Here is a 25,360-nt window from a genome sequence, read left to right as displayed (position 1 = left end):
TGAAATACACAGAAAATGTCTCCACTATTAAATGAGTGTACCTGTAGGCCAGTGTGTTACTCATAGTCTTGTACATTTCACTGAAACTGCAACTCTTATGTACCACAGCTTGAAATGTTTGTCTGACTGATCAGAATGATGTGGAACAACACCCATATATGCCTGTATTGGGCTCCTGTGTGTTTAGGTAAAGCATGTATCCTCATTGGAGTCACTGAAGGACCTACTTCTGAAAAACAACACCATGTTTGCAACTGCTGGCTGTCTGAAGCGTGAGGTCGGTGAAGCAGGAGGATGAAATTGTGAATATATTTCTAAAGTGGTATAGAATCGGTCCAGACTCTTCCACTACACAGCCATGTTGTTGTCACAGATGCAGTGTGCAGTTAAACTTTGTCCTGCTAAAATATCCAAGGCCATCTTTGAAAAAGGACTTGGAGCATATGCTGCTCTAAAACCTGATATATCTTTCAGCATTGATGGTACCGTTCCAGACGTGCACTAATGAACCCCCTATACCATCAGAGATGCAGGCTTTTGATCTGAGAGAACAAGCTTTAAGGTTCCTCTCCTCTTTAGTCCAGAGGTCACAGCGCCCATGGTTGCCATAAAGAATGTCAGATTTTGATTCCTATGACCACTGAACAATTTTCCACTTTAAAACAGACCATTTTACATGAGCCCTGGCCCAGAGAAGATGGAGGTGTTTCTGGATCAGGTCCATGTACGGCTGCTTCTTTGCATGATAGAGCTTGAACTTGCATTTCTGGATGGCAAAGTGAACTGTGTTCACAGACAGTGATTTCTGGAAGTGTTCCTGAGCCCATGCAGTGATGTCCATCACAGAACCATGACTGTTTTTAATGCAGTGCCATCTGAGGACCCAGTCTTGTGTTTCAGCCTTGTCCCTTCACAGACTTCCCCAGATTCTCTGAATCTTTTGATGATATTATGTACTGTAGATGATGATATATTTAGTCTTTGCAGTTTTCTGTTGAAAAACATTATTATGGCAATTTGTAGATGCAGCTTTTCACAGACTGGTGAACCTATGTCTATCTTTGACTTTTCATACCCAATCATGTTACTGACCTGTTGCTAATTAACCTAATTAGTTGCAGATGTTCTTCCAGCTCTTCCTTGTTAGTGCCACTTCCTTTTCCAGCCTTTTGTTGCTTCTGTCCCAAATTTTTGAGACATGTTGCTGCCATCAATTTCAAAATTAGCTTATTTTTTCTTCCAACTACATTTGGTCACTTTAAACATTTGATATGTTTGCTATGTTCTACTGTGAATGAAATATGGGTTTGTGGGATTTACAAATCATTGCATTCTGATTTTATGTAGAGTTTACACAGCGTCCCAACTTTTTTGGAATTGGGGTTGTAGTTTGGTTACAACAATAATCCATTTCATTTGTAATGCACTTTACATTTAAAAAATCTCAAAGTGCTGTACATCATGAATAAAAACACCTGCAGTACATTTTTAAGTTAGAAATGTTGGGATAAAAATATAAATAGTTCTGCTCCTCCGTGGCTGATTTTAAATTTATAGAAGAGTTCAGAATGTCCCACTGACTTACAGCTCTATGTCTTCACATGTTATTTCACTGTACAGTCACTGGGGGGTAGTATTGGATAAATCATGGCTGTATAGTGCTTGTGCTTTTGTGCAGGAAGGTCAAAAATGATCCTGCTCACAAAGGCTGTTTTTAATATTTATAAATGATGAATTTAAAAATATCACACGGATCATGGAGGTTTTTCCATGGGAGTCAGGCAGAGTAATGGTCTCCTTCTCCACTGACTAAAGGGTGGTCGCTGGGTGGGCAGCAGTTTCACAGGATTCATGTTTTCTCACATGGATCAGTAACTGATCTCTTCTTACAAGGGTTTTTGGACAGTAAGGGCAGTGAAAGTGAGAAGATGTCGACAGGACTGTAGACCACATTTATAAATGGTGAATTCTGCAACATCCAAACAGAAGATAAATTAATATCTTGTTGACATATTGATGCCTGCAAGCAGTGAGCTCACACTTCAAATATGAAAAGGGCAAAACATTATAGTTCTGTCAGCTAAAAGTTCATTCATACTGAAAGACCAATAGTCTATATTAACAACACACTGAACTAGTATTAACTAGGAAAGTGACTCACATCGACAGTTTTATAATCACTTGCTATTCTTCACATTTAGTTTCACGCTCCCCAAAAAAATCTCACACACTGCCGACCACCGTGCGAAATAAAATCACCTGCACCCCGAAAAAGTCACCGGCGCCACCGACTACTGTGCTTAAGAAATCACCCCCCCCCCCCCCCCAAAAAAAAGACTACTGCAGATACCGGCACCCCAAAAAATATCACCCGCACCCCGGACTAAAAAGTGCCAAAAAAATCACACGCTGCCCAAAAAAATCACCGCACTGCCGACTACTGTGCAGAAAAAATCACATGCTCTCCCATGTGTCTTACTGTCAAACTGAAGAGATGTCTCAGCTCAAGAATGTCGTGTTGTAATTTCACAATCTTTAGAATGTAAGTGCTGCCATCTGCTGGCGAAGCAGTTTTATTTTTTAATTAAGACTATTACAACAAAGAAACCTGTTCACCTTCTATATACTAATGACGACGAGGTGATATCTTTTATCCAGCAATGCAGCCTTATGTTTATAAGACGGTCCAATGTTTGACAGACGTGGTTACTAAACTGCAGTGTCTAATGTTACCCTGGCTAAATAGATCAATGTTGATCCGTGACAGTGCAACGTTAGGCCTATAATGTATTCTCAATCACACTAACATTAGTTGTTATCTTAAATTACATGTTTTGTCTTTAATTTCAGGTCATGTCGATAAAGGTGCATCAAAACTGGAAGAAGTTTGTTTCTCAGATTTTCTCAGTGCAGGTGTGACTGTGACTGATGTTGCTTTGTCTGATCATAGTTGATTTGTCCATAATTCCCAAAGATGCAGCTGGACCTACATTTGTTCAGAAAAGACACATGAACAGGCAGAAATGAAGACTCAGGGCACAGAAAAGGGAGTGAGCCAAAATGGCCTAAATCACAGCTTCAGGTTCATTATGACATTTAGAAGCAGATGTTGTGTGTGTTCAATGACTGGCCAGTTATTGTCCTAATGCTTTGGTGGTCTGTGACCTGCTTATCAGACAGTGGTTCTGTATATTTGCCAAACATTTCTTGGCCTTTTGTGATGAAAATAATTAGACATTGTCAAGTCAACAGCTACTTCCTGCAGATAGTAGACCTTCCTCATCTTGGCTTGATCCCTGATGTAGCAATGCTGATGTTCATGCTGTCCTGCAGTCTATGGAAATGTTCTATGACACATCTATGTCTGATCATGTCAATATTTTAGGAGTCTTGATGTGGTGAGTTTTCCAGAGAAGCTGGATAAAGGTGACATTAAAGCAAGCATTTTATGTTCCACTGTGGATAATGAGAAATATTTTATTGATGGTCATAAATACATGACAGATATCTGACAGGTGAGTCCTGTTCACCTATTTAATGTTAGAAGGTCTTTACCAGTTTCTGGCAGTCAGTCTCTTTCAGACAACACCTGTGCAGTTTCCTGCTTCACACACAGAGTCAGGGGCAGAGTTCAGGGTGTCATTCATGCTTCCAGTCTCCGCCTCCAGCCTCCAGTCTGAACCTACACTGCTCCATTGCGGAAGTTGAACCTCAGTCCTCAGCAGCCGCGTTATGAGGATCACCAAGAAGTCCGCGCTGCTCCTCGTAGGTCAGTCTTGTTCAGAGCCGAGCGGAGACATTTCAGAGAGTGTGTCGGAGAAACTGTGTTAGGATGTGTGTCCTCTTTAAAACTCAATAAAACTCGAACTACCGTGTTTGTGCGTCCTGCATCAATTCATGTGGAGTAAATAAGGTTTTAATAAAAATGGCACATTATACATTTTTTATCTAGTTTGTCATTTTGAAACAAACTGAACACGTTTGAAATTTTCAAAACAAACCAACTATATTTCAACATTTTATTCAGTGTTTCGTTTTTTAATCACATGTCCTGGTTTTGATCTAATGTAAAAGAACTTCTGCACTGCAGAACTGGGCAGCAGTTTCACAGGATTCATGTTTTCTCACATGGATCAGTAACTGATCTCTTCTTACAAGGGTTTTTGGACAGTAAGGGCAGTGAAAGTGAGAAGATGTCGACAGGACTGTAGACCACATTTATAAATGGTGAATTCTGCAACATCCAAACAGAAGATAAATTAATATCTTGTTGAGATATTGATGCCTGCAAGCAGTGAGCTCACACTTCAAATATGAAAAGGGCAAAACATTATAGTTCAGTCAGCTAAAAGTTCATTCATACTGAAAGACCAATAGTCTATATTAACAACACACTGAACTAGCACGTCGACAGTTTTATAATCACTTGCTATTCTTCACATTTAGTTTCACACAACTTTATGTTGAATCCGAGAATGATTCTTAATGTGGTTCTCAAATTTTGACATCCAGCTCCGTCCATCCAGTCCCGCCCATCAGGCTCAGTCCAATCCAGTCCCGCCCATCCAGCTCCGCCCAATCACATCCAGCGCAGCACAATATGTCTCTGTATAACTTCGTTACATACACACACACAGTGAACCTGAACTGGCTGTGGCTGTGGTTTCTTGATGGGGTTTCATTATTAATATGTTCGTTTTTTCCGCGAACACAACACATAAACGGATGTTGCAGGACGCACAACCCGCCACATTGTGTCATAGGCCAATGTTAGTGTTGTGATTTTGTAGGTACTTAAATGCAACCTTACCACAATAATAATAATAATACTTATTAATAATAATAATAGTAATAGTAATAATAATAATAATAGTAATAATAGTAAAAATACTAATATGTAATAATAAATTGATGATATACATTATTATTATGGTTCTCATTATTAATAATTATATTGTCATTAATAATACGTAATAATAATAATTATTATTATCTGTATGTGTAGGGCAGTTTTCGAATCAAAGTGACAAAGTTCTGCACAAGACGTTAAAAACAATGAATAAACTCATGTAACTATAGACATACAAACAAAAGTAAAGTGCAGTATTATAGATACAGCCACAGCCAAGTACTCATATCAAACCCCACCCAGTTTAAAATGCGACTTGTTGTGCATGTGTGAGTCACTCGGGGAAGCGGGATGTCATAGGCTCAACCTATGGCGCTAAAAAATCAAACTTAGAAACTTAGTATAAAAGGCTCGTCCTAAAGCGTGCTGTCCTGTATACTGCACTGGAGCTCCTCATGAGCAGACATCATCTGAGATCAACTCTACACCTGCCACAGTTTATTCCTGTTTCTTCTACGCACATTCAAACTATGGATGGGAACAGAGGACCTGTCAGGGCCGCACTGCGCCGGACCCTGCTGTCTGTCCTGGATGTGATCTATGCGTTTGAAGTGCAGCTCAGCTACAGGGAGACTCACGGGCTGGTTTTGAATATTTCAGTTAGTTTCACAGTCTGACATTCTCCCGCTTCATTTGATCAAATATTGGTGATTCAGCCTGAACAAACAGACAATTGCTGTAATATATCAGATATAATAATGATATATAATGATAATGATAAATACTTATTGACCTGATTTGTTGCTTTGGTCCGAGTTCAACTCTTTAGGCCAGTGGTCGTGGCCTCCACAATTTCGTTATGCTTGCCGCCACTTAGGCCAGTTGGGCATTTACGTGTGATTTCCACACATCTGTCACGGGCAGTGGACGAGAGAAGGGATGTAGATGCCAGAGAAACACCTATGATGAATGTATACACAGTGAAACTTTACAGCTCCAGATGTATTAATCAGACTCTTTCATTGTCAAATTCAAGTGAGCTATGGATGCAGGGCGGATTGTCTTTAATTGTTAACTCAAGAAGTTTATTCTCTGCAGGAAGCAACAGTCTGCACATGATTTACAAGGTGGATAAGAGACAGTGTTTCTTAAATCAGTAACATTTGAAAAAATATGTTTTAAAATGCTTAAGCAAATAAAGCCAATGGATCTGCATGCCTGCCGAAATTTGCATGCCGAGATTTGCATGCCCTATTCGGGAATAATGTGTCTTAAAGTCGCTTTGGGAAGGGGATGCATAATATGGCAAGGCTGATTTCTAACTTGCTTCTAACTGAGACTGAGTCTGTCATATGATGAAACACTCACTGTGCTGACGGACGAGGAGCCGAGCGAACTGGACTTTAAGCTCCGTGTTCACCACCTCAACGACAACATGAACACACACACTTTGTTTACTGCGGATGACGGTGACAGCAGGAGACACACACAACTAAACTGCGATCAGATCGGCTGCTTCTGTCTCTTTGTAAACTTCAGTCACTGAATATATTTTAGAACAATGAGCTGTTTTCTCCTAAGAAATACAGTCTTGAATAAAGTGAGAGCTCATGTTGGAACCTGTTTCTGTCAACGAAACACTGAATAAAATGTGGAAATATTGTTGGTTTGTTTTTCCTTTACGTCATTAAACAAAATGACAAACTAGGAAAAAATGTATATTGTGCCATTTTTATTAAAACCTTATTTACTTGGTTTAAACATCATTTGTGGGTGAACATGAAAACACAGTAACGGACGCAGACGCACAAACACGTCAGTACAGATTCGATGGGTCAGCCTGGGCGCAAACGTGTCCGCGCTGCTTTTACGCACAGACCTTGGAGGTTTTCTGCAGGTGATCACGAACTGAAAGTCAACCAGAGCATCAAATACTGAACCCGCCACACAGTGTGTCAGTTTTCAGTTGAAGTAATCACAATGTGGAGGAAAAAGCAGGAAATCGTGTGAAGACAGAGTTTTCAGTTCAGATTTAAGGAATTCAAGCTCGCCTAGTCCTCACTCTCTTGCTAAACAATATTCCAATACACTTTCTAGTTACTATAAATGAACTTCAGTGAGAACAAAATGTGATGTAGAAAGATAGCGATAATGAGAGAGGTGGCTGCTGTTCGTTTGGTTTCGTTATAAAGCGACTATCTTGAAATGCGCGTTCTCACGACGGGGTACTTTTCACGGATAAGAAAACGCAGGTAAGGACTCGGGCGCGAGCGGAGACTGGGCCCAGGGCTGCTGCTGCTGCGACGAAGGAACACGCGGGCTCCCGGAGCCGGTCATCACGCGAGTCAGCCCCGTGAGCGGCTCTGACGAGCCCCGCGGACGCTTCCGTGCGGGGCAGACGCGCCCTCCTCTCAAGGGCCGGCGACACCACCGCCTTGCCCAGCTGCTCCAGGAAGAGCCTCCTCTTGATGCGCATGCCCGTGAGTCAGTCGGGGCTGAGCTCTCGCCATATCAGGAAGGCGCGAAACACGGATAAGAACCGCCACTGCGAGGGTACACGCGGGCTCCCGGGGCTCTTGTTCTGCTCCGCCTAGCCTCTTAGAATTAGTCCCTCCCCTTAAGCTTATAAAAATCGTGTAACGGGACTGATCGTTCGTTGCACATCCTGCAGAGGAGGAGAACTTCGCAATTGCTTACCCTGATTTTCTGAACCGTGCGTAGAGCGACGGAAACCGCGTAACTGGTCACCCTGGTCTTTGGAACCGTGCGAAGAGCGAAGGAAACCGCGTAACCGGTCACCCTGGTCTTTGGAAGCGTGCCAAGAGCGAAGGAAACCGCGTAACCGGTCACCCTGGTCTTTGGAAGCGTGCGAAGAGCGAAGGAAACCGCGTAACTGGTCACCCTGGTCTTTGGAAGCGTGCGAAGAGCGAAGGAAATCGCGTAACTGGTCACCCTGGTCTTTGGAAGCGTGCGAAGAGCGAAGGAAACCGCGTAACTGGTAACCCTGGTCTTTGGAAGCGTGCGAAGAGCGAAGGAAACCGCGTAACTGGTCACACTGGTCTTTGGAACCGTGCAAAGAGCGAAGGAAACCGCGTAACTGGTCACACTGGTCTTTGGAACCGTGCGAAGAGCGAAGGAAACCGCGTAACTGGTCACCCTGGGTTTCGGAACCGAGCGGAGAGCAAAGCTCCACAGCCGTCAGACTTCACGACGACGAAAATGTCTTCGAGACCCGTCCGTCCAGCTCCAACGTACGCCATCATACCGTCGCCTGAGTCGGACCGGACACTGCTGTCTGTCCTGAATGTTGAGCTCAGCTACGGGGAGACTCACGGGCTGGTTTTGACTATCGACGTGAGACAGAGAATTGCTGTGGTGTCCATCAGCAGATTGTTGACGCTGATATTCAACAACATCAGACCAGCGTAGCTCTGTACGCTCGCACCGTCATCTGCCGCTTCCAACAGCTGCAGAGTAAAACTCTGAGAGTGGGAGGAGGGCTGAGCTACGAAGCTCCACCTGCCAGATGATGAAACACAGTATAAAGAATACGACGTAAAGCGAAACGCACTGAAAACGCTTCAACGTCATTAAACATAAATTTACTTGATAGAATAATAGTTTGAAACCAATAAAGACGTTATGAAAATGTCTGTGGTTCCTTAACGTTTAAGTTTACGCACAGGTACGGAGCCTGGGCGGCCCCCTCTGGAGGAGTCGACGGTAAAGGCGGGAAACACGGATACGGACTCGGGCTGAGCGGAGACTGGGACGAAGACTGAGATCGGGATGAGGGTTGAAGACATCCCCGTTGAGGCTGGCTTCACTGTCCGCTCGGTTAACCCTCGTGTTGTCCTTGCATTCCGCACACGGGTCATGTGCTGCGCATCCTCATGAAACGCTGCTGGTGCCGCCGCTGCTGCGAGGGAACGCGCGGGCTCCTGGAGCCGGCCATCACGCGAGGCGGCCCCGTGAGCAGCTCTTACGGGCGCCGCGGACGATTCCGTGCGGGGCAGACGCGCCCTCCTCTCGAGGGCCGGCGTCACCAGCGCCTTGCCCAGCTGCTCCAGGAAGAGTCTCCTCTTGATGCGCATGCCCGTGAGTCATCCGGGGCTGAGCTCTCGCCATATCAGGAAGGCGTTGTAGCAGGGCACGACAACGACGTTAAGATGAAGGCGAACTTCGGAGAGAAGACCTGTCGGTGTACTGCCTGAAAGGACAACGACCTGGTAAAATGGGTGAAGAGAGGAAGACTTAGCGCTGACACGGTTTTCATTCATTTATGTCATTCATTTTCAAAAACCACCATCGGTTCTCCAAAAACACTGTAATTCAGCTTCACTGGAGAGATACAGTCTAATCCACCATTTTCATATTTTCTTTATTGTTGTCAGATCATTGTTTCATCAAATAAATGCACATGTTTAAAAGCGTTAAACCGTTTGCAGGCGTTTTTCTTTCTGTCGTATTCTTTGTACCGTGTCTCATCATCTGACATGTAAATTTCTTGGAGTTTTACTCTGAAGCTGTTGGAAGCAGCAGATGATATTTGGAGTCACGAGGTTTCCGTCGCTCTCCGCTCGGTTCAGAAAATCAGGGTGAGTAGTTGCCAAGTTTTCCTCCTCTGCAGGATGTGCAGTGAACGATCAGTCCAGTTACAGGATTTTTCTAAGCTTAAGGGGAGGGACTAATTCTAAGAGGCTAGGCGGAGCAGGCCCGGTATTTTGTCCCTTCCTCTTCCTGATTTTGTTTTAATCGAGCGGAGAGTGAATCCTGCCGTCAAACCTCGAAGGGGATGTCTCCAGCCGTAATCCGAATCTTAGCCCATCCATCCATTTTCTATACCCGCTTTTTCCTGAATCAGGGTCACGGGGATCTGCTGGAGACTATCCCGGCTCTGCCTGGGTGGAAGGCAGGGGTACACCCTGGACAGGTCCGACTCTTAGCCGTCGTCCTATTTTCCGTCTCTAAACTGCGATTACATCAGCTGCTTCTGTCACTCTGCAAATTGCTCCCATGGAATATATTTTATAACAATATGCTACTTCATCCTAATCAATACAGTCCTGCCCTTGTCCAACGATACTGTGTCATTTTATAAAAAGTTATTTACATGGTTCAAACCCTGTTTCCTCGTGAACATGAAAACACAGTAACGGACACAGACGCACAAACACGTCAGCACAGATTCGATGGGTCAGCCTGGGCGCAAACGTGTCCGCGCTGCTTTTACGCACAGACCATGGAGGTTTTCTGCAGGTGATTACGAACTGAAAGTCAACCAGAGCATCAAATACTGAACCCGCCACACAGTGTGTCAGTTTTCAGTTGAAGTAATCACAATGTGGAGGAAAACAGAGTTTTCAGTTCACATTTAAGGAGAGAAAGTGTAGCTGTTTAATAAGGAAGGCTCTGTCTCTCACTCACACACCGAGAAAACTCAGCTGCTTCTGCAGTTTCCTGTCACTGTAAAATTTTGTCATTGAGTGTATTTTCTAACAATGTGCTGTTTTATCTAAAAACTTACAGTCTTGGAAAAACATGGTCAGCCCAAGAAATGTAATGTTTTTTCCCATTACTATAAATAATACTACTATTGAAATTGTACCAAAATACAAATATCTTGGTACAACTATGTTTGGTGTCCAAACTGACAAACACCAATGTCAAATTCACCACAGCTCAACAGCATCTTTATTTTTGAGAGAAGCTGAATTATACAGGAATTTCTGACAAAATGCTAAATTCAATAAATCATTTATAAATATTAAAAACATCCTCTATGAGCAGGTTCATTTTTGACCTTCCTGCACAACAGCACAAGCACTTCTGCCAACGATACCGCCATGATTTATCCAATAGAGCCCCCCAGTGATTGTACAGGGAAACAATCAGCTACAGAGGAGTGGAATCAAACGAATCATCTATTCATTTCTCATTTCTCATTCATATTGTGAATATATCCACAGTATATCAGTATTGATATCCAGCCCCGCCCAATCACATCAACATGCCTCTGCTTGACATCCTGCCTGCATCCACTGCGTCCAGTACGCGGGAGCGCGCACGGTGAAATAGGCAAAGATCAGTGATGATTTTATCAGTGATGATAACTGATCCGATGTTAATTCCTGTCTCTGGAAGTTTAGAGTCATCTGGGTTTTATGGTCCAAACTCTGTTCCAAGTAGCTTTTCCTCCTTAAGATGTGTTTGTTTCAGAAGCCAGACTCTTTGGTGCTTATTAAAATGAGCACAGAAAAGTGTTATCCTATAATCTTTATAGTCAAAGAGGTTTACATGCGGATCATTGAAAGTTTAGGGTCAAATTCACTCTGTGATGTCAAATATGAAAAATATCAACTGATAACACATGATATTGATATTGATAACACATGAACTGATATTAACAATGAAAGAGTCTGATTAATACATCTGGAGTTGTAAAGTTTCACTGTGGATACATTCATCATAGGTGTTTCTCTGGCATCTACATCCCTTCTCTCGTCCACTGCCCGTGACAGATGTGTGGAAATCACACGTAAATGCCCAACTGGCCTAAGTGGCGGCAAGCGTAACGAAATTGTGGAGGCCACGACCACTGGCCTAAAGAGTTGAACTCGGACCAAAGCAACAAATCAGGTCAATAAGTATTTATCATTATCATTATATATCATTATTATATCTGATATATTACAGCAATAGTCTGTTTGTTCAGGCTGAATCACCAATATTTGATCAAATGAAGCGGGAGAATGTCAGACTGTGAAACTAACTGAAATATTCAAAACCAGCCCGTGAGTCTCCCTGTAGCTGAGCTGCACTTCAAACGCATAGATCACATCCAGGACAGACAGCAGGGTCCGGCGCAGTGCGGCCCTGACAGGTCCTCTGTTCCCATCCATAGTTTGAATGTGCGTAGAATAAACAGGAATAAACTGTGGCAGGTGTAGAGTTGATCTCAGATGATGTCTGCTCATGAGGAGCTCCAGTGCAGTATACAGGACAGCACGCTTTAGGACGAGCCTTTTATACTAAGTTTCTAAGTTTGATTTTTTAGCGCCATAGGTTGAGCCTATGACATCCCGCTTCCCCGAGTGACTCACACATGCACAACAAGTCGCATTTTAAACTGGGTGGGGTTTGATATGAGTACTTGGCTGTGGCTGTATCTATAATACTGCACTTTACTTTTGTTTGTATGTCTATAGTTACATGAGTTTAGTCATTGTTTTTAACGTCTTGTGCAGAACTTTGTCACTTTGATTCGAAAACTGCCCTACACATACAGATAATAATAATTATTATTATTACAACTTGTTAATGACAATATATTTATTAATAATGAGAACCATAATAATAACGTATATCATCAGATTATTAATAAGTATTATTATTGTTATTGTTATTATTGTTGTTCTCATTATCATTATCATTGTCATTGTCATTTAAGCACCTACAAAATCACAACACTAACATTGGCCTATGACACAATATGGCGGGTTGTGCGTCCTGCAACATCCGTTTATGTGTTGTGTTCGCGGAAAAAACGAACATATTAATAATGAAACCCCATCAAGAAACCACAGCCAGTTCATGTTCACTGTGTGTGACTGTGTATGTAACGTGACTATACAGAGACATATTGAGCTACGCCGGAAGTGATTGAAATTTGAGAACCACATTAAGAATCATTCTCGGATTCAACATAAAGTCGTGTGAAACTAAATGTGAAGAATAGCAAGTGATTATAAAACTGTCGACGTGAGTCACTTTCCTAGTTAATACTAGTTCAGTGTGTTGTTAATATAGACTATTGGTCTTTCAGTATGAATGAACTTTTAGCTGACTGAACTATAATGTTTTGCCCTTTTCATATTTGAAGTGTGAGCTCACTGCTTGCAGGCATCAATATGTCAACAAGATATTAATTTATCTTCTGTTTGGATGTTGCAGAATTCACCATTTATAAATGTGGTCTACAGTCCTGTCGACATCTTCTCACTTTCACTGCCCTTACTGTCCAAAAACCCTTGTAAGAAGAGATCAGTTACTGATCCATGTGAGAAAACATGAATCCTGTGAAACTGCTGCCCACCCAGCGACCACCCTTTAGTCAGTGGAGAAGGAGACCATTACTCTGCCTGACTCCCATGGAAAAACCTCCATGATCCGCGCGATATTTTTAAATTCACAAAATCATTTATAAATATTAAAAACAGCCTCCGTGAGCAGGATCATTTTTGACCTTCCTGCACAAAAGCACAAGCACTATACAGCCATGATTTATCCAATACTACCCCCCAGTGACTGTACAGTGAAATAACATGTGAAGACATAGAGCTGTAAGTCAGTGGGACATTCTGAACTCTTCTATAAATTTAAAATCAGCCACGGAGGAGCAGAACTATTTATATTTTTATCCCAACATTTCTAACTTAAAAATGTACTGCAGGTGTTTTTATTCATGATGTACAGCACTTTGAGATTTTTTAAATGTAAAGTGCATTACAAATGCACATCTGCAATGCATCACTAATTAGGTTAATTGGCAACAGGTCAGTAACATGATTGGGTATGAAAAGTCAAAGATAGACATAGGTTCACCAGTCTGTGAAAAGCTGCATCTACAAATTGCCATAATAATGTTTTTCAACAGAAAACTGCAAAGACTAAATATATCATCATCTACAGTACATAATATCATCAAAAGATTCAGAGAATCTGGGGAAGTCTGTGAAGGGACAAGGCTGAAACACAAGACTGGGTCCTCAGATGGCCCTGCATTAAAAACAGTCATGGTTCTGTGATGGACATCACTGCATGGGCTCAGGAACACTTCCAGAAATCACTGTCTGTGAACACAGTTCACTTTGCCATCCAGAAATGCAAGTTCAAGCTCTATCATGCAAAGAAGCAGCCGTACATGGACCTGATCCAGAAACACCTCCATCTTCTCTGGGCCAGGGCTCATGTAAAATGGTCTGTTTTAAAGTGGAAAATTGTTCTGTGGTCAGAGGAATCAAAATCTGACATTCTTTATGGCAACCATGGGCGCTGTGACCTCTGGACTAAAGAGGAGAGGAACCTTAAAGCTTGTTCTCTCAGATCAAAAGCCTGCATCTCTGATGGTATAGGGGGTTCATTAGTGCACGTCTGGAACGGTACCATCAATGCTGAAAGATATATCAGGTTTTAGAGCAGCATATGCTCCAAGTCCTTTTTCAAAGATGGCCTTGGATATTTTAGCAGGACAAAGTTTAACTGCACACTGCATCTGTGACAACAACATGGCTGTGTAGTGGAAGAGTCTGGACCGATTCTATACCACTTTAGAAATATATTCACAATTTCATCCTCCTGCTTCACCGACCTCACGCTTCAGACAGCCAGCAGTTGCAAACATGGTGTTGTTTTTCAGAAGTAGGTCCTTCAGTGACTCCAATGAGGATACATGCTTTACCTAAACACACAGGAGCCCAATACAGGCATATATGGGTGTTGTTCCACATCATTCTGATCAGTCAGACAAACATTTCAAGCTGTGGTACATAAGAGTTGCAGTTTCAGTGAAATGTACAAGACTATGAGTAACACACTGGCCTACAGGTACACTCATTTAATAGTGGAGACATTTTCTGTGTATTTCATCTCTAAAATAAATATAATACTACTACTAATAATATGTATATTAATATATTATATAACTAATAATATAATAATAAGAAAAGAAGAGATCTAAACGGATGTTTTCATCTTCTGCTGATTGGTTTGCTTTTTCTTGCCTTCTGAAACATTCACCAATCAATTATTGTTGCTGACATTGCACACCCAACTCATAACCTGTATACCTCATTCTGTACTTTCCCTACGTCTTCATCTTCAATGTCTATGATAGTTGCACTGAAGGTCAATTTCACCAACATATGACTGATGAGATCCTTTGACAGGAAATGTGGACCAGACCCTCGTGCACCATGGACAATCATTTTCCCTGCCAGATAGTGCTCATCCTCTCTGACTGCTGCTCACATATAATGTAGTTTAAATTAGTAATTTGCATTAAACAAGTACCAATCCAACACACTGAAAGAAGCACCATACAAAACATTGTACCTGAGGCATTGTAGTCAGGGATAGGGCACAGTAGGCATGACTCTGTGGAGGTGCTTCAAAGATTTGCCAATGTTGCAAGCACTTCATCGGGAGTGTGAGGAACTCTGTTTTAGGCCCGCCTGTATCAATCCCCTCTTCAAATCTGTCAATATCATCAGTGAACTTCACAAGCAAGTCCTTAGACTCAGAAGATGTACTTAGCTTAAATCCTCTGATGGCCCCACCCCAGACATCTGAATGCCTAATTTTGTACCTTCTCTCTCCCGTAGTTTGTCCTCTCTCTCTCACTGTAGCTTCTGCAGGTGTCCCTGGTCCTGGAGCTGAAGTGCAGTTACTGGCCCCACCAACCTGCTCAGTGTTAAGTTGTTGTTTATTGTTGTTGTTCTTTTCTCTCTCTCCTCTATTCACTCACCCCAAACCACCGTCACCAAGTGCATGCTCATAAGGGGTTTGTTGGGTTTCTGTGGAAAGTGTCTTGAGATGATTGTACTGTGATTTGGTGCTATACAAATAAACTGAATTTAAAATTGAATTGAAATCTGCTGACATTCTTGTGATCTATGCAAACTGCCAGATTTGCAGTTATCTCAGATGTCGACAAAGATTGGTCCTAATGATAGAGATAGAGAATTATGAAATGAAGTTGAAGAGTAGTCCATTCATTTGTGACACCTTTCACAATGTAATTACATTCCCTGAGTCAACATGACTTTTACAAGAGCCCTCATCTGAGTCATCGACCATAGCTGCATATAACTGTGTGTATTTCCTGTAAAATAAAAGCAAAGAAAACATATTGCCTGCATTTGAAACTATACATGAAAAATGAAAAGTACCTATAACGTGTTTCCCTTGCAAAACTAGCTGATATGGAAGATATTTCCTAGTTGTGATTATAGGCAGTAACATCTGTGTTATGGAGATGAATTACTAATCTCACGTTTGCACTTGTGTAAACGGACTAGACATAATCTCAGTTATTCTCTGTGTAACTTCTGTTAAATCCTCCATCCCAGATGACCTGCAGGAAACCTCAGTCCTCTCAGCTTTTGTTAATGTATCATTTTAAAGAATTTGTTTTTTCAGTGGCCTATTAACAGGCCTATGTGTGAACTTTGTCATATCTGCTTGTATTGTAAAAAGGTTTCATGTGAAATCTCAGCTAGCTGCAAATCTAAATATTGTTGAATGGCAGCCAGTCACACAGCGCGTCGTTCTCGGATTGAACGTGTTTCTGGGGAAAAAAAACTGACTTTGGTTTCACACCTTCTCGTTGAAAGAGTTAAAAGTCTGCAGCAGAAACAAATCGACATCTGTCACAGACAAATGTGGTTTTTCCTTTGACAAAGTGGTCCTGGGATGAGTCACATTTGTAGAGACGTTTTCTCTTCTCAGTGTCTATTGTGTCACTTTTCTGCGCTTTCTGCCTGCAGCAAAGTGCTGCCTAATGACTGTGCACACGGATTTTTAAGGCTTTAATTTTCCCTCTCGGTATAACACTAAATTGTCTTAATGGGACATATGTGGCAACTTTGATATAGTTTGACATGTTCAACAATAAAAAGGTTTATGGAATTGCACCTGCATAATATGTTTGCACACAGTGTAGTTACTAACTTACCTTCAGGAGAGGGGAAAACACGCACATACATCACAACACCTATCTGGAGATCAAACGTGAGCACGTTAATCCCTCACACTTTGGTACTCACTGCCAGCAGGAATAATCTCCAGCTTCACAAATTGGTCCAACTTGCCTACACCCCTGTTTGACGCCAGTTCCTCCGCGCCGGTATCTCCACGCGCCGTCTGTCCATCAGACGTAAAACTTTCTCCAGCCCGACAAAAACTCATTATCACTGCTTTCAGACAGAGACGGCGTCCAAGCGACCGCCTCAGTCTAATATTAGTCACAAACTTACCTGGACAGTCAGTTGGCAGAAATGAGGCCTTGTCGTTGACTTGCGGGCAGTATGTGTTTAAGTTTAAAAGTGGTGAAGAAGTGAATCAGCAGAGTCTGATGTTTGGCTCCCTGACACAGACATGGCTTCCATAAACACAGTGTGATCATTTAAATATCTTTTTTCCAGCTACTGATGTGTTTTGGGCAGCAGGTAAAACTGACATGTCAAAGAAAACACAGAAATGGTCAGAGAGGCCAATGTTCTTGACAATAATGTTTGAAATAACATCTTCTGTTAAAACTAAATCCAATGTGTGACCGTGAGTGTGTGTGGGCCTCTCACATGTTGTAGAAGTGTTTGAAGCTCTGCACAGAAATCTGTTGTGAGTTTGTCTTCAGGTTGATCAACATGGATGTTAAAGTCACCTGTTATCAGAATATGTGACAGAGCTTGATGTTCAGCACATCATCAGTCTCCTTAGAGACCATCAAAAATTGCCATCACCGACTATATTTCAAGTCGTCAAGGCGGGGTATTGGGTAAAGTTTTCAACTAGCAACAATCGCGCCTCGGACAAACGTCATAGGCTACGATACTGCCACTGAGAAAGGATGGAGAACTAAGACAAACAACAATGGGGTCTCTCAGGGCCGGACCCCTCTCTGTTAGGGTCTGAGATCTCTTCAACTTAGACTTTGAACTGGTTTATGGGGTGTTTCCCTTTTGAAGGTCCCTGCACTCTAATCTGTGATTGGACGTTTCAGATGTCATATGACTTTAATCACAAAACATCACAGCTTTGTGCTATAACTCATGGTTTCATTGTCCTTCATTAGTTTTAGGAAAACTTACAGGCATTCATGTGGAGTAAATTAGGTTTTAATAAAAATGGCGCATTATACATTTTTTTCTAGTTTGTCATTTTGTTTAAGATTATAAACGAAAAACAAACCGACTATTTTTCAAAATTTTATTCAGAGCTTCGTTTTTTAATCACATGTACTAGTTTTGATCTAATGTAAAAGAACTTCTGCACTGCAGAACTGGGCAGCAGTTTCACAGGATTCGTGTTTTCTCACATGGGCCAGTAACTGATCTCTTCTTACTCTTATAATAATAATAGTAATAATAATAAGAATAATAATAGTAATAGTAATAATAATACTATTTATTATTATTATTATTATTATTAATCTGATGATATGCATTATTATTATGGTTCTCATTATTAATAATTATATCGTTATAAACAAGCCGTAATAATAATTATTATTATTAATATCATAGGCTCAACCTATGGCGCTAAAAAATCAAACTTAGAAACTTAGTATAAAAGGCTCGTCCTAAAGCGTGCTGTCCTGTATACTGCACTGGAGCTCCTCATGAGCAGACATCATCTGAGATCAGCTCTACACCTGCCACAGTTTATTCCTGTTTCTTCTACGCACATTCAAACTATGGATGGGAACAGAGGACCTGTCAGGGCCGCACTGCGCCGGACCCTGCTGTCTGTCCTGGATGTGATCTATGCGTTTGAAGTGCAGCTCAGCTACAGGGAGACTCACGGGCTGGTTTTGAATATTGACTTTGCCACACAGAGAATTGTCTTCACATGTTATTTCACTGTACAGTCACTGGAAAATGATTCATTCATTAGAAAAACGTTGGCCACAGGTCATTTCTCACCTGCAAACTGTGTTTTGTGGAAACACAAGTCAACACAAAAATAGCAAAAAGTTAGTTTTTGTGTTAATTCTGAAATAATATATGCTGATATTTCTGACAAAACGCTAAATTCAATAAATCATTTCTAAATATTAAGAACAGCCTCTGTGAGCAGGATCATTTTTGACCTTCCTGCACAAAAGCACAAGCAACGATACAGCCATACATGGCTGGGAATGTTGTATATTTCCATAGGGTATGATAAAGTCTGTTTTATATTTTAGTATCTATAATATTATGTATAGAATGAATTGTCCTAAAGTGTGTAGCTGCCTAATGTGGGACATTTCAGCTCTAATGCCTGTAAGTTTTCCTAAAACTAATGAAGGACAATGAAACCATGAGTTATAGCACAAAGCTGTGATGTTTTGTGATTAAAGTCATATGACATCTGAAACGTCCAATCACAGATTAGAGTGCAGGGACCTTCAAAAGGGAAACACCCCATAACCTCTTGAGACCGAGCAATGTATTTTTGTCCTCTGGAGGGGACATGATTTACAAAGATTTATCTAAAAAAACTAAATGGTCTGCAAGCATAAAACCTTTTGTGCTAAGTAGAGGACATCCTGGGCTTTCCAGTGATATCTGATTTGTTGGGATTTCATCCAATTAAACCGAAGATCCGTCTTTCTAAAATGGCTGCCATACCGACAACTTTGTTTTATGGGCACAAGACAGGTAAGTTACCAGATTTATCTAGATGTTGTGCTTTTAAAGCTGAATATTGGATGTTTTTTAAAACATAAGTGTTTAAGCTATATTTTGAGGTGTTTTGGTGTCATACAAATTTTTTAAACTTACTGAATACAACAGTTTTTTCCAATGTCCTTCGTGGTGGACATGGGGACTTACTAAATCTGTTTTCATATAAAATGCAAGGCACTTCAGGTGACAGGGGATTGACAGAAGCAGAAAGAATCTTGTTAAGGATTGTGGATGGAGGGTCAGATCTGGAGCTCTCCGAAGATGATGAGGAAGACAGAAATGAAATAGAGGATGAGGATGAGAGCTCAGAGGAGGAAGATGATGAGAAGGATGAAAATCATGAGGAAAATGAAGCCCAGTGTAGTCCATTTTGGGTTAGGAGTAACATGTACGGCGTAGCAATTAAGCACCATGTATTGTCATGCAAGTCTGTGTTTTTTGTTTATCTTCATCCACTTTTAGGGCTAAAGTAGTTTGTATGTAGGTATTCTGCCTTGAATTTTGTTTAGTTGCCATTGTCCTATTTCTTATAATGTTTTATTAGCTTTATGCATTCATTCTTTTAACATTCATTTTTCTCTGTAAGATTCATTCCTACTGTGGAGCAGAGAACTATGCAAGATGACAGTGCCCAAACCCGCAAAGACTGGATGTTCTGGAAGTACTTTGAGCAGTACATTGATAACAAAGTTTTTGAAGAGATCTCTGAACTTACAAACCAGCGAGAGGTGCTGGTCACTGGTGCCAGCCTCAGTACCACTCCTGAAGAAATAAAAACATTCTTTGACGTGTCAATGTACATGTCTTGCCTTGGATATCCAAGACTGAGAATGTATTGGTCTGCAAAGACCAGGGTCCCGATCATTGCTGAGTCAATGTCAAGAGATTGCTTCTTCAAGCTCAGAAGCTCACTCAAAGTCACAAATGATCTTGATGTGCCTGAGGAGGATGTAAAAAATGACATTCTGTGGAAAATTAGGCCTCTGCTGAAAAGAGTTCAACAAGAGTGTCTGAATCTGCCAAGACCTAGAAATGTGTCCATAGATGAACAAATGATCCCTTTTACTGGCCGCTGTCCTGTACGTCAGTTTGTCCCTGGGAAACCAAACCCAACCGGATTGAAAGTCTTTGTTCTTGCCAGTCCAAGTGGCTTGGTGTTGGACTTTGAGGTCTATGCAGGAAAAAACACATTCAAAGATGAGAAGTTAGGGATTGGAGGAAATGCAGTGCTTCGGATGACTGAGTCTATTCCAAAAGGAACTCATCTGTACTTCGACAGGTACTTCACTTCAGTCAAATTACTTGATGTCTTACAGGCAAAAGGTATACCTGCAACAGGAACTTTAATGAAAAACAGGATCCCAGCAGAATGTCAGGCAAAAATGTCCAATGATCGTCAGCTGCAGAAGAAGGGAAGAGGAACCTGTGAAATGATTGTGAGGAAACCTGTGGAAATTGCAGTGACAAAGTGGCTGGACAACAAACCAGTTGTCATGGCTTCTACAGTCCATGGAACAGAACCACAGAGCAGTTGTATGAGATGGTCCAGTAAAGAAAAGCGCTACATCAGTGTTATGAGACCTGCAGTTGTATCTGAGTACAATCACAACATGGGAGGAGTGGATCTGTGTGACCGCATGATCAGTTACTACCGGATGTCAGGCAGAACTAAAAAGTGGACTATCCGCACGATACTCCATTTTGTTGATCTGTCTGCCACTAACAGCTGGATCCAGTACAGGTCAGACAGCCAAGCCTTTGGCAGACAGAGGAAGGACATCCTGCAGTATATCGAATTTAAGGTGCTGTTAGCTGAGAAACTGATTGCCCAGGCACAATCTGGTGCAAGCCAAGAAAGTGATGTGAAGGGCACTGATGATGAAGAAGAGAGGCCTTCTCCACGGAAGAGAAGATTTGTGAAGCCACACCCTGACAGCAGTGTAAAAAAATATGGCTCAGTTCATTTGCCAATGATGGTTGATGCAACAAATGCATCTAGATGCAGAAATGCAGGCTGCAGTGGCAAAACCTTTGTGAAATGTGTCAAATGTCACATGTATCTGTGTGTGTCAAAGAAAAAAAAATGCTTCTTGAAGTATCATTCATGATATGAAAAGAGTTCAAAAGTGCGTCAAGAGAATTGCAAAATGTCAAAACTATGACACGCTCAGTCCAAGTTCAGTGTTACGTTTTCCATGTTTTTTCCACATTTGATGAGGTTCATAAACCTGAAAATAGGATTACAAAAAGCTACAATTATTACAAGCTATGTTTTAAGTTGTAAATGATTTATGTTTTGTTTTAATTACAAAAAAACTTCATGTTTCTCTCTGCAAAATGGAATAAAAGATGATGGATAAAAGACAGTTTGTCAGTTCTAAGAAAGTCCCACTGTCTACTGCAAAGGACATTTCATAAAACAAAAATAAAAAAATGTCTATGAAAAAAAATTGGTGTGGCATGCTGTTTTCACCCAAGACAAGTATTTAATCCAGGAAAAACAGAAATTGCAACACTTTTTTTTTTCTGGGTCTCAAGAGGATAAACCAGTTCAAAGTCTAAGTTGAAGAGATCAGACCCTAACAGAGAGGGGTCCGGCCCTGAGACACCCCATTGTTGTTTGTCTTAGTTCTCCATCCTTTCGCAGTGGCAGTATCGTAGCCTATGAGGTTTGTCCGAGGCGCGATTGTTGCTAGTTGAAAACTTTACCCAATACCCCGCCTTGACGACTTGAAATATAGTCGGTGATGGCAATTTTTGATGGTCTCTAAGGAGACTGATGATGTGCTGAACATCAAGCTCTGTCACATATTCTGATAACAGGTGACTTTAACATCCATCTTGATCACCCTGAAGACAAACTCACAACAGATTTCTGTGCAGAGCTTCAAACTTTCCTACAACATGTGAGAGGCCCACACACACTCACGGTCACACATTGGATTTAGTTTTAACAAAAGATGTTATTTCAAACATTATTGTCAAGAACATTGGCCTCTCTGACCATTTCTGTGTTTTCTTTGACATGTCAGTTTTACCTGCTGCCCAAAACACATCAGTAGCTGGAAAAAAGATGTTTAAATGATCACACTGTGTTTATGGAAGCCATGTCTGTGTCAGGGAGCCAAACATCAGACTCTGCTGATTCACTTCTTCACCACTTTTAAACTTAAACACATACTGCCCGCAAGTCAACGACAAGGCCTCATTTCTGCCAACTGACTGTCCAGGTAAGTTTGTGACTAATATTAGACTGAGGCGGTCGCTTGGACGCCGTCTCTGTCTGAAAGCAGTGATAATGAGTTTTTGTCGGGCTGGAGAAAGTTTTACGTCTGATGGACAGACGGCGCGTGGAGATACCGGCGCGGAGGAACTGGCGTCAAACAGGGGTGTAGGCAAGTTGGACCAATTTGTGAAGCTGGAGATTATTCCTGCTGGCAGTGAGTACCAAAGTGTGAGGGATTAACGTGCTCACGTTTGATCTCCAGATAGGTGTTGTGATGTATGTGCGTGTTTTCCCCTCTCCTGAAGGTAAGTTAGTAACTACACTGTGTGCAAACATATTATGCAGGTGCAATTCCATAAACCTTTTTATTGTTGAACATGTCAAACTATATCAAAGTTGCCACATATGTCCCATTAAGACAATTTAGTGTTATACCGAGAGGGAAACTTAAAGCCTTAAAAATCCGTGTGCACAGTCATTAGGCAGCACTTTGCTGCAGGCAGAAAGCGCAGAAAAGTGACACAATAGACACTGAGAAGAGAAAACGTCTCTACAAATGTGACTCATCCCAGGACCACTTTGTCAAAGGAAAAACCACATTTGTCTGTGACAGATGTCGATTTGTTTCTGCTGCAGACTTTTAACTCTTTCAACGAGAAGGTGTGAAACCAAAGTCAGTTTTTTTTCCCCAGAAACACGTTCAATCCGAGAACGACGCGCTGTGTGACTGGCTGCCATTCAACAATATTTAGATTTGCAGCTAGCTGAGATTTCACATGAAACCTTTTTACAATACAAGCAGATATGACAAAGTTCACACATAGGCCTGTTAATAGGCCACTGAAAAAACAAATTCTTTAAAATGATACATTAACAAAAGCTGAGAGGACTGAGGTTTCCTGCAGGTCATCTGGGATGGAGGATTTAACAGAAGTTACACAGAGAATAACTGAGATTATGTCTAGTCCGTTTACACAAGTGCAAACGTGAGATTAGTAATTCATCTCCATAACACAGATGTTACTGCCTATAATCACAACTAGGAAATATCTTCCATATCAGCTAGTTTTGCAAGGGAAACACGTTATAGGTACTTTTCATTTTTCATGTATAGTTTCAAATGCAGGCAATATGTTTTCTTTGCTTTTATTTTACAGGAAATACACACAGTTATATGCAGCTATGGTCGATGACTCAGATGAGGGCTCTTGTAAAAGTCATGTTGACTCAGGGAATGTAATTACATTGTGAAAGGTGTCACAAATGAATGGACTACTCTTCAACTTCATTTCATAATTCTCTATCTCTATCATTAGGACCAATCTTTGTCGACATCTGAGATAACTGCAAATCTGGCAGTTTGCATAGATCACAAGAATGTCAGCAGATTTCAATTCAATTTTAAATTCAGTTTATTTGTATAGCACCAAATCACAGTACAATCATCTCAAGACACTTTCCACAGAAACCCAACAAACCCCTTATGAGCATGCACTTGGTGACGGTGGTTTGGGGTGAGTGAATAGAAGAGAGAGTTATATAATATATTAATATACATATTATTAGTAGTAGTATTATATTTATTTTAGAGATGAAATACACAGAAAATGTCTCCACTATTAAATGAGTGTACCTGTAGGCCAGTGTGTTACTCATAGTCTTGTACATTTCACTGAAACTGCAACTCTTATGTACCACAGCTTGAAATGTTTGTCTGACTGATCAGAATGATGTGGAACAACACCCATATATGCCTGTATTGGGCTCCTGTGTGTTTAGGTAAAGCATGTATCCTCATTGGAGTCACTGAAGGACCTACTTCTGAAAAACAACACTATGTTTGCAACTGCTGGCTGTCTGAAGCGTGAGGTCGGTGAAGCAGGAGGATGAAATTGTGAATATATTTCTAAAGTGGTATAGAATCGGTCCAGACTCTTCCACTACACAGCCATGTTGTTGTCACAGATGCAGTGTGCAGTTAAACTTTGTCCTGCTAAAATATCCAAGGCCATCTTTGAAAAAGGACTTGGCGCATATGCTGCTCTAAAAGCTGATATATCTTTCAGCATTGATGGTACCGTTCCAGACGTGCACTAATGAACCCCCTATACCATCAGAGATGCAGGCTTTTGATCTGAGAGAACAAGCTTTAAGGTTCCTCTCCTCTTTAGTCCAGAGGTCACAGCGCCCATGGTTGCCATAAAGAATGTCAGATTTTGATTCCTATGACCACAGAACAATTTTCCACTTTAAAACAGACCATGAGCCCTGGCCCAGAGAAGATGGAGGTGTTTCTGGATCAGGTCCATGTACGGCTGCTTCTTTGCATGATAGAGCTTGAACTTGCATTTCTGGATGGCAAAGTGAACTGTGTTCACAGACAGTGATTTCTGGAAGTGTTCCTGAGCCCATGCAGTGATGTCCATCACAGAACCATGACTGTTTTTAATGCAGTGCCATCTGAGGACCCAGTCTTGTGCTTCAGCCTTGTCCCTTCACAGACTTCCCCAGATTCTCTGAATCTTTTGATGATATTATGTACTGTAGATGATGATATATTTAGTCTTTGCAGTTTTCTGTTGAAAAACATTATTATGGCAATTTGTAGATGCAGCTTTTCACAGATTGGTGAACCTATGTCTATCTTTGACTTTTCATACCCAATCATGTTACTGACCTGTTGCCAATTAACCTAATTAGTTGCAGATGATGCAGATGTGCATTTGTAATGCACTTTACATTTAAAAAATCTCAAAGTGCTGTACATCATGAATAAAAACACCTGCAGTACATTTTTAAGTTAGAAATGTTGGGATAAAAATATAAATAGTTCTG

The 25,360-nt window shown here is 41.3% G+C and overlaps 1 protein-coding gene and 2 non-coding genes across 3 annotated transcripts; 2 read left to right on the top strand and 1 right to left on the bottom strand.

The window, feature by feature from the left end:
- Nucleotides 1–17,338: 17,338 nt before the first annotated feature.
- LOC113141711 (U4 spliceosomal RNA) lies at nucleotides 17,339–17,479 on the bottom strand. The gene has a single exon (XR_003296788.1). It is a non-coding gene; the product is annotated as a U4 spliceosomal RNA (small nuclear RNA).
- Nucleotides 17,480–19,913: 2,434 nt separating this feature from the next.
- On the top strand, nucleotides 19,914–24,415 carry LOC113140523 (piggyBac transposable element-derived protein 3-like). Its single transcript, XM_026324382.1, has 2 exons — nucleotides 19,914–21,239; nucleotides 24,305–24,415. The coding sequence occupies exons 1-2, from the start codon at nucleotides 19,914–19,916 to the stop codon at nucleotides 24,413–24,415; spliced, it is 1,437 nt and encodes a 478-aa protein (XP_026180167.1).
- Nucleotides 21,935–22,075, top strand: LOC113141706 (U4 spliceosomal RNA). The gene has a single exon (XR_003296783.1). It is a non-coding gene; the product is annotated as a U4 spliceosomal RNA (small nuclear RNA).
- Nucleotides 24,416–25,360: the final 945 nt, after the last annotated feature.

Source organism: Mastacembelus armatus, chromosome 8 (genome assembly GCF_900324485.2).
Source record: "Mastacembelus armatus chromosome 8, fMasArm1.2, whole genome shotgun sequence".
Lineage (NCBI taxonomy): Eukaryota > Metazoa > Chordata > Actinopteri > Synbranchiformes > Mastacembelidae > Mastacembelus > Mastacembelus armatus.
Note: the sequence above shows the minus strand (reverse complement) of the source record. Positions and strands in the feature narration are given on the sequence as shown.